The following is a 9,693-nucleotide window of genomic DNA, read 5'->3' on the forward strand; positions in this document are numbered from 1 at the left end:
AGGCCCCTTTGGTTCGTCCAAGGGATTGAGGGTTTTGACTCGAGAAACCTGGGAGCTTCCCACTTCGCTGGACAATTTGCAAAGGATCAGCATTTGATTCGTACAAAGAACAGAAGGCTCATCGTACGCTGTTGGCTCTTACCAGCCAGAAGGTCAAGATTGGGGCCTTTTAGAGGCAGTTCAGTGAGGTTGACTGATAACTGAGGGTATATCTGAGATATGAAAAATTTCGTGTAGGCACAGATAGAGAGCCAGCATCCTCTTGGATGGTCCAGTAAGGATGGAAAGGTGTAGGCACGGTAGAGGTTGATTGGGGAACGTCAGCGTCCATGTTTAAGCGAGAGGTCAGCGAGAGAGAAGTGCGGGATGGTGGCCCGCTTTTAGTACGAGTGAGGGAGCAGCTACAGGGTGAGAATTAACTAGCCTTGAACTAAGCAATGGCTGCATGGGTTGAGATAGAATTGCTGGTGCCTTTGACGCACAGGCGGCGCTCCCGCAACGATTGCCACAAAAGCAGTCATTATTTGAAGGGGCTGCCCTTCTTTGGCTTGCTCTGCTCCACTTTCCAGGCCAGTAAGTTCTTTTCTCCATGGTGTGGAACAAGGGTTGGTTTATTATGATGGAATCTTTTTATTGAAACGCTGTAACAAAAGATTCGACAAGTACAAGTACAGCTAACTGATTGGCACAGCCATCGAGGAAAAGTCCAAGACGATAATTGACAACCTTATACAGAATAGGAGAAGGAAATATAAGCATAAATATAAAACTAAATCGATCGTACGCATGATACTCATGCCATGGTATACACATTCCAAGGTCTAATGATACAGATAATGGTTAGAGACAATAAGGAAACCAAGAGGAAGGAAAATGGTGGTGGTGATGCATGAAAACGCGCCATAATAAGTACCAATATCAAGCGGAACCCTTCAAGCCAAGCGCCGCGCCTGTAATGCCATTATTGTACCGTAAATTCTAAGCGTCCGAATCTGAATCTGTCATGTAGTTCTCAGGGACCATCAGGGCAGATTTCTCCTCGCAAGTCCCATCTTCCAGGTGGAGATCGCTGGACCGTCGATGTTGCTTGTTTTTGTGGAGACCCAGGCGCACTGAGAGTAACATGCAGACGTAGCCGATGATGAAGCCCACTAGGCAAACTACCAGACCTGCGGCGGCGCCCAGGATGGCAGGGAGAATGACTGGGCGCGCCAGGCGCATAAAGGTCCGGTCACGGTCGTGGCGATGGGGGTGGCCGTGGCCATGGCCACGGTGTGAGTAGGCCGATGGGGACCAGTAGGGAGAGAAGATGAATCCGACCTGGGTGGCTTCCTCGATGTCGTCGGTCTGGGCGGTATTGCTGGGACGTGCTTGCGTGGATTGCTCGGTCGTGGCGCGAGAAGGCTGAACGGGAGACGAGACCTCCTTGTTCTCCTTCAGTTTGTCGGTGTGGTTGATAATCCCCGCCATCTGGGTTTGCCAGAACTTCATGTGCCAAGGTCGATCGTGGCCCTCGCGATGGCCTTTCCCGGGTTCCATTTGGATCCGCGTAATCCGCTGACCGCCATCGGGATGGGCGAGCAAATCCAGTACGACAGCGTTGGGAGTGACGGGTTCTCCCTGGAAATCCATTAAATCGACACGCACGCGCACAATCTTGGAGGTCGCGCCAGCTTCTTTGGAAGAAAGTGGCCGGGCATGCAGAGAGTAAGAGAGTTCTAGATCATCCTCGCCCACACGAGCGTTTGCCTGGCCTTTGAATTGAGGCGCATGTAGTTGCATGGGGATTGTCGGCGGGAAGATCTGATCGTTGTTGGCATAGAGGGACCCATTCGTCACGGTCCATTTGAGAAACTTGAATGTATATTAGTTTTCGAGATTGCCATTAACGGGAAATTGCGGAGATGGCTTACCAGATAGGCATCCGAATCATGTTCCGGGCTGAGTGACGGGAGATAGGGCAGATGCAGTTCGTGAGCGGTTGAGAGGGGGATCGACGATGCGATCGCACCGACCACGGAGAGGATCGACCACAGATGCAACCGCATGATGGTCGAGTGATATCGATAAACCCGGCGACTAGGCAGTGGAGAATGGAGATGAGGTGAAAGTTAGGATGATCCCAAATGAGATCGAGATGTGACGGACGAAGTTGCGACCAAAGAATGAAGTCGTGGTTATGGTTTTAGGATGGTCGATGAATAAATCCCGGAGGGGAGAAGCAGGGGAAAGTAGAGAAAGTAGCAGATCCCGTCGAGGGAGGGGAAGGATGGAGTAACAATAAGAGGGAAAAATAAGCGTGGACCCAAAGAAATAAGGTAAATTCGAAAATGGGAAAAATGACAGAATTATAAAGTGATACAGTACTTTGAAAAAGTCGTGCCGATAATTGAACTTTTTCATAATCATCATTGTTTTCCCCTTTTTGATTCTGTTGCCCTGATTGGCATCTAGTGTATTTCCATAGCTATACAGGCCATTCCTGTTACAACCTCATAGTTAGTTATCGCTTCAGCCCCGCTTACAAACAGAGTACAATTCCATGGTAACGAAATCCACGACGGAACGGATAACACGGCCGAACGGATAATCGGCCGCCTACAAAACTCACTAATTTTTCCGGATCCTCGCTACGCTAACTCCTAATATACCTGTTACTTGGACCTGCACTCTGACACTTTCGGTAGGCCAATTGCCACCTTCCTATCGCTATCACCCCTCTTAATAAACTTCGACGGCGGCCTAATAGAGTACCCGCTTCGGACCACTCGGATATTACTGATGCCAGCCTCACCAAAGGATATGGAATGTGTTCTGGGGATTATGCTCATTTGTTGAACGGCCGTCTGACATGAGTATGTCTTTATTCGCTCGAGCTTTTGCATCTCTGGCGAAGTACCGCTATTTTATTTATATGTGTATATGTATATTTTTCTTTATTTTACAGTGAAAACAGTGAATCATTTGATAAGGATTTGAAGAGATGCGGGGTAGCCTGAATATATTCGCTAGTGAAAGTGTCTTTCCCTAGTGCCGATAGAAGTGGCAGGAGCACGGCGTTATTGAACACATTGCTTGAAGCAAATGACTGGGCTAATTAGAGTTCTCGAAGTTCCGAGCCGTGTGTGCGGTGAAGATGGAGAAACAAGGCCTTGACTCAAGCCGCCCCCCAAACTTCTGTGGTTAGTTAAGACTTCTTAATCTAGCGATAAGCGAACTACAAATTCAAACCTCAAATTCGCCCCCTTACCCCACTTCTTATTTTGTATGCCACGTGGCGCGGTGGTGGAGCGGTGGTGGAGCGTTCATAGAGAATCCAACCTGGCGGATTATCGGAGAATTTGAAGTTTATTGTTACAAGGTTTAGTTGCAGCCCTAACTGTAGCATTCCAGAAACCCATTAGATCTGTTACGTACTACGAAATAAAGCTCTGCTTTAGGAGCTTGGGCATTTAAGTTCAGTTTGTTTATATTAAATTTTCCATGTCGCGAGAGTGAGCTGGGCATTGCGTACGTACTGAGACAATTTCTACTTACGTTCATCCTGCTTATTTCGCACCATTTTATGTCTTATCTTAAGGCTAGTGGGCTGGGTGGTCTACTAGTCTCCTAGAAAGCTTAACTAAAAGGGTCAATCAATCAATCAATATCTTTGACCCGATCTAGCTTCCTCCACATACAGGTGCTATGTAGGGGTTTACTCTCTTGCTTAACCAGCAGCAGACGCAGGGTAAATGCCACGTGCGTGCGTACAAGAAGGGAAGAAATGCAAATGCAGCAATCAAAGCCAAATGTGCTAAACAAAGGAAACATGCGCCTCTAAGGACTTCTACTAGCATATCACTTAAGTTCATGAAAAAATAAGAGAGGAAAAAAAGAGAAAAAATATTACTTAGTATGCTATCTTCTAGTCTCACTTGATACGATGTTAACCGTGAGACATACTAGGGTTAAACCTCTCTTGATCCGAGATGATTAGCTGTAGCTTCTACTATCGAGTGGGTATTCTGCTACGCGAAGATTATTATCGCTAAGAATGCGCCCAGCCCGGAATAGAACCATGCGACTTTGAACTGGGCTTCAGGTTGGGCCACCACTTAGTTGGAGGCTAAGCTCGGCGTATTCACCCAATGGCTACGTGCTCCTATTCACAAGTTGTCATCAAGTGGGTCTAGGATGGGACCATCAAGCCAACCATTCGCCCTTGACCGATCCACAATCCCCTCTTTCTCACCGCCTTGAAAAGCTTGCAAAAGCTTAGCATCAAGTTTATTTCAAAAGCGAGACGCCGCCGGGAGACACCTTTACAGAATTACAGAGTCAGCTGATAGCCTTGTAGGAGGCACTCACTAACGTATTTCACAAGCGAGCCGCCACCACAAGCGAGCCGCCACCCTACCTGAAAACGCGTCGAAAATTAGCATCTATTCTAACCATTGCTACACAGGCACAAATGGAGACGGATGAGATATTTTGGCCCGCACGGGGCACCTGCGGTCTGAACACTGGCGATGTAGGCCTCGTTGACGGAGGGCTAGAGCGCCGTGAGGGCTGCAGGCGGGCCCGTGGCACTCCGTATATTCTAGGAGGAAAAATAGCTATGCGGGAGCATACGTGGTATATACATGAGGGGGTTCCGCGGTGGGCGGGAAGAAACCGTCGAGAGAGAGCCCGGCTCTCCCTCGAAACGGCGATGTTCTTTTCGAGGGAGGGGAAGGCCAGGCGATATTTGTGTGCGATGTCCAGCACGGGATATCGTGGGCCCGACGCAAGGGGCTCTCACGCAACAGTCCCAAATAGAACCTATCATTTATTGATCTACATGCGTTTCCACTCTAAGTGTTTACTGATTCTTGGCAGCCTGCTAAGCCGGGACACCCATCAACAGAGCTCTAGCCGTTGTTCTTTTTTAGATGGCAGAATTTCGGCGAAATGGAAGTAATCTGGCGAACGAACTGGGAGTTAAGTGATTGATCACGGTTGGAGGCTACTATTCATCGCATTATTACGCGTAGTCGGAGGTCCGAATAGCTTCAGCATTTTGGCACGTTGTCAGCTTCCCAATTTATAATAGCTGATATCGTGCAAAACCCATGAATTACTTGCCACCCCACCTGTTCATTATGGGCTGATAAAACTAAAGTGTTTTGACTCGTCGTATGTCCTGAAGTTCGGCTAATACCTGGTCGCAACCCTAACTGGCCCATTTCCCGCCCCCTGTCCTAGATATCTCCAATTCCTAATCGCCATTTTCTGGAAAACTAGGACATTGGGCATACTCCGAAGCAAATGGTGGTTCTTTAATATAACTTGCCAAAATTTGGGGCCTATCTGATGACCATACACCTTTGTAGCCTGCCGATGAAGTTCACCTACAGTCTGGCATACGACTCGTTTTTGTCCAATAGTTAAGGAAAAGCCCTAGCCGGCAGTCTGCCTGACTGCAGCTGCCCCCGTGGAATAGAGTCACAGTAGTCCGAAAAGTAAACACAAGTAACAATGTTTGAACACGAAGAAATAAACCAAGTACATGAATGGGTGTCCTTATATATCCTTCACTTCCTTCTCCTTGGTATATCACTGAGGGTCAGATACTGGAGCCACTGTATACTCCCAGATATACTCCCGTGGAGTAGATCCAGAGTCACGATCACGTGGTGTATACCAGCTGTTTGGGCGTCATGTGAGGTATTGTAGTACTTTTTCGAAGTTCTCAACATCACGCAGAGCAGCATACCATGGCAGGGTTGTGCATCTATGCGCGTAAACTCCGATCGTTCGTGTCGTCAGTAGTAGGGGAAGGTATGGTCTCCTAAGTAGCGTCGCACCAGTGAGACATCACCTCTCGTGAATTATTAGCCATCATCTTCGTGATATCATTGTGTCTATCTGCAATGGAGCGTCAGTTACGTTTAGCTAAAACAGGCACAGGTGTGTTTCGTGAGTCTCACAGGATGAAGGGTCGAAGCAATTTAGCCGCGCGTTATCCGGAGTCAGCTCATCCCCATCACAGCTGGTCGGCGTGAGTGATGTGCAACCGAGGGGGTAATGAGGAGTGATTGCATCTATATCATGCCGTAATGCTAGTTCTGTAACATCGATGTACGAGCGCAGTCGGTTTATTACTCTGGACGGGCGCTCCGAAAGTTCCTTATATGTCCAGCCATATGCTATGAAACCTTGAAGAATCAATGCTGTAGCCACCTTGTCTAGTGAGCAAGCTTTCTCCAGAATTTCAGGCTGGTGCAACCTGAGGTACTCCAGTAGAAGAGAGACATCTCCCTTACTTAGTTTCCTTTCCCACCTGTTTCCATCTAGTTAGTTGCAACGTATGGAAGGCATAGTAACACACTTACACTGTGTTTACCTGGCTACCAAGCATGAGCAATAGCCCAGGTCCAGCATCCATCAGAATTTGCATGTATCGTTGGCCAGCCTTACGATCGGCTTTCACAGCGTCTATGGAGGCTGATATGCTCGCTGCCTGCAAAGACAGAGCTGCAGACTTTCTGCCACGGCCACGGGATAAGCGGAGGAGGTCAGAGGTGGCCAACTGTTCAAGATCATGTTCCAAGAATATGTGACAGAGGCGACTGGCACAGTCATAATCTTCGCGGCCACGCTTTACCCGAAGAAAACCATGGAACAGTCGCTGAAAGCGAGCGACTGGACCTGTACCAACGCCAGAGAAAATTCTTTCCCGAGTGGACCAAAGGTTCGCGTACCTTGTTCCGTCGGGTTCCATGACATTGATTAGACCCTGGAGCGCTCTGGCTAGATAGCTTGCCCTTGAGTTTCGAGACCCCAATCTTGCCCTGAAGAAAGCCGCCGCATTTGTATGTTTCTCCAGAGGAGCATAGGCCGCATCAGTAGAGCTAGTCTCAATCACCTCGTCTGGCCGGGAGGAAACGGATGAAGGCAATTCAGAAGCAACCAGCGACAAGCTGGTTGTCCCTAATCCCTCCGGAGTGAACGGGAAACAACTCCTTTCTTCCAGACCAGCTACAACAGGGCTTGATGCAGCTTCAGCTATGAGGGGGTGATATCAAGCGAAAGACTCTGTTGACAAGATTCCATAGACCTCTCTATTTCCAAGGCCATGGTAGCTTCCCCTTCTTGATATGATGGCGAGCTGAAGAGGATCCGTCGTTCGATTTCTGTGCATCGGAACACAAAGCCGCGAAAGCACCCAAGTAGACCCTTATAACGCCGTTCAGTTTTAGGAAATAAAAAGTGAGGGTGCCATACTCACCGGTGAGTCGACAATAAGAGTCGGAGAAAGCGTCCCGAGTATCCGGGCTATAAGTTGCCCGTTGGGTTCATAATCCATCAGAATTGGGTACTGCTAGGCCGTACAAAACAAATTGAGCGGGGTGGAAAAAAGCCGGAGAGATAACCAGAGCCGCAAAGTCCGTTTTTATAATTTTTTTGAACTGAATTATTCGTCCAAGTTTGAGAGACAATGACATTGAGTGAGGGAGGTATAATTCCTGACCAAGTTAACCGCGTTGCTCTGTATTTATTTACCCCCTATCCCAGATCAATGTGAAACCTATATAAATGCACTTGTGGAGTTGCAGCTTTAATTGGAGCTGACAGGTTGCTTTAGTTAAATTAAAATGCTGGTATTCAAACCTTCCCGCCACATTCGGTGGGATCAAGCCATGTGGAGCTCTAACATAGAGTTTCTAGTATTGCGCCCTGTTGTCTTAAAAAAACGCGGAATTTATGAGTGGAACTGACCAGCCGGTCAAGCTAACGTGCGTATAAAGACAATAGTAAAATAAGTTATTGTTCCACAAATGCTACGCTAACTGTGTTCCTTCGGTGAAATATAAACTTTGGTTCGTAAGGCCCCGTTAAGGACGCTGAGGAAATTATTCGGGATTCGGAAGTGAAACGCAGCCGAGACTTCCGGCTACTGCGCACCGCCGTTACTACCGAGTCAGTATCTGTCAATGGAATGGCTCGGAACCCTCGGCGCAATGGCAGATTCTGTTCAATCTTTCCAACCGGCGTCTAACCGGGCAGAGTTGCTCTGGATGCCTGAACAGGCGACTTCAATTTTTCGAAGCTCCCGCTTGCTTAGTAGCGATATTGCCTATCGAGAAGCACAATCCAATAGGCTAAGTAGATCCAGGGTATAACGAAGAATTATGGCTTCCAACTTCAACAGTAGGTTAGGGTTCCACACCGCCTGTGGCCAAAGACAATTATTACCCGTGGCCCAGCGACGGGTGTTTCGCTTTCTCTAAAGTGATACTCTTCTAGAGTGAGCTGCAAATTTCCAGTGTAGACACAAGAACGAGCCTACCTCTAATATACTGCGGTTAGCCGGGGCAGAATAGTATACATTAGTGCTGCATTAGTAGCCGTGCCATTCGATCCGCCCACATCATAAACTCCACCGCCCCGTATGCGATCTCTGCGACGGATCGAACCAGCCTGATCGTTAGTCGAGACTCTTTTTATGTCTTGGATAATCCTAGTGGGCTTGATTCGACTATATATGCGCCTCACGATCAATGGACCGGTGCAGATTGATAATGTGGTGGTGCTTGCTGGAAGTGTAAGTATAGCTACCTCGCCGTTCTTCCTCAGCACCCCCTTTATTTGAGAAAGGTAAATTACTCTGATAAGTTTTGGGTTCAAGAGACGGCATGATGATCTTTTGTGCTCATATAGACTGAGTCCAAGTGCGAGGAATGATTGTCGATCTTGGAGACTAAACTGATCATGATCTCCCTGCGCGTGCGGGACCCAAGATTTAGTCAGAAAATTCTTGGGTCCCGTTGAGCCGGAACCCGCGAACGGGTCTCTGTTCGGCATTCGTCCATCTCCTGATTAGGTCATGGATTACGATTTCAGAGTATTGCGATTTGCAAGTCAATTTAGGGTGAGGTTAACAGATAATAGTCCTATCACTAGTGGTAGGCAGAGAATGCATTGTCTTCGATAGAAAGATGCTCTTCAGAATGGAAGAAGAATTATTAATAACGGGTACAAGAGAAGAGAGAAACAGAAAGAATATGTATAGCCACGCAAAAAACTCTATTAAGCAGTGTCTGGCCAAGAAAGCGCCAGTTCACCGCTTAACAGGCTCTGGGGAGTGGCCGAAACAGACAGTTGGGTCAACCTCTGCCCGCCCCTCAGTACGAATTCCACACCCTAATATAATCAACCTCCATCTGAACAGCCTCGCCATCCAGAGTAGTGGCATTGGGTTGACCAGGCCAATTCCCACCCACGGCAACGTTAAGCAGCAAGAAGTGGCCCTTGTGTGCAATTGCCTCCCACGTAGCCGAATCATTGAATCTGGACCCTGATATCTCAAAGGTTTTCTTTCCATCAAGATACCATGATAATGTTTCCTTTTTCCACGTGTTTTTCCCCATATGTTTTCCAGCAGCCGTACGTCGGTCAACCTGAAAGCCAACAGTATGCCAGTCACAGCCCGTCCATGCCACACCACCATTTCCAATCCCATTATATTCGTTGCAGGGCCCTCCTGGTGCATACCCACAATGAAGTGTACTATACACCGTTGGCAAGCCGTTCACAACTTCCAAGATATCCCACTCCGACACATTAGGCCAACCAGAATAGCTTGGCCTAAAGTTAGTTCCTAGAGCCCAGAATGCAGGCCAGATCCCTCGTTGTCTATCACTGGGAGCACAGCCCGTTCTCAGCCTG

The 9,693-nt window shown here is 48.0% G+C and overlaps 1 protein-coding gene across 1 annotated transcript; it reads right to left on the minus strand.

The window, feature by feature from the left end:
* Window positions 1–978: 978 nt before the first annotated feature.
* On the minus strand, window positions 979–2,048 carry N7446_012226 (uncharacterized protein; the record flags this gene model as incomplete). The annotated part of the gene is made up of 2 exons (XM_058520968.1): window positions 979–1,854; window positions 1,914–2,048. The coding sequence occupies 2 exons, from the start codon at window positions 2,046–2,048 to the stop codon at window positions 979–981; spliced, it is 1,011 nt and encodes a 336-aa protein (XP_058366334.1).
* Between the last annotated feature and the right edge of the window lie 7,645 nt (window positions 2,049–9,693).

Source organism: Penicillium canescens (genome assembly GCF_028828765.1).
Source record: "Penicillium canescens strain IBT 15451 chromosome Unknown utg000010l_segment0_segment0, whole genome shotgun sequence".
Classification (NCBI taxonomy): domain Eukaryota; kingdom Fungi; phylum Ascomycota; class Eurotiomycetes; order Eurotiales; family Aspergillaceae; genus Penicillium; species Penicillium canescens.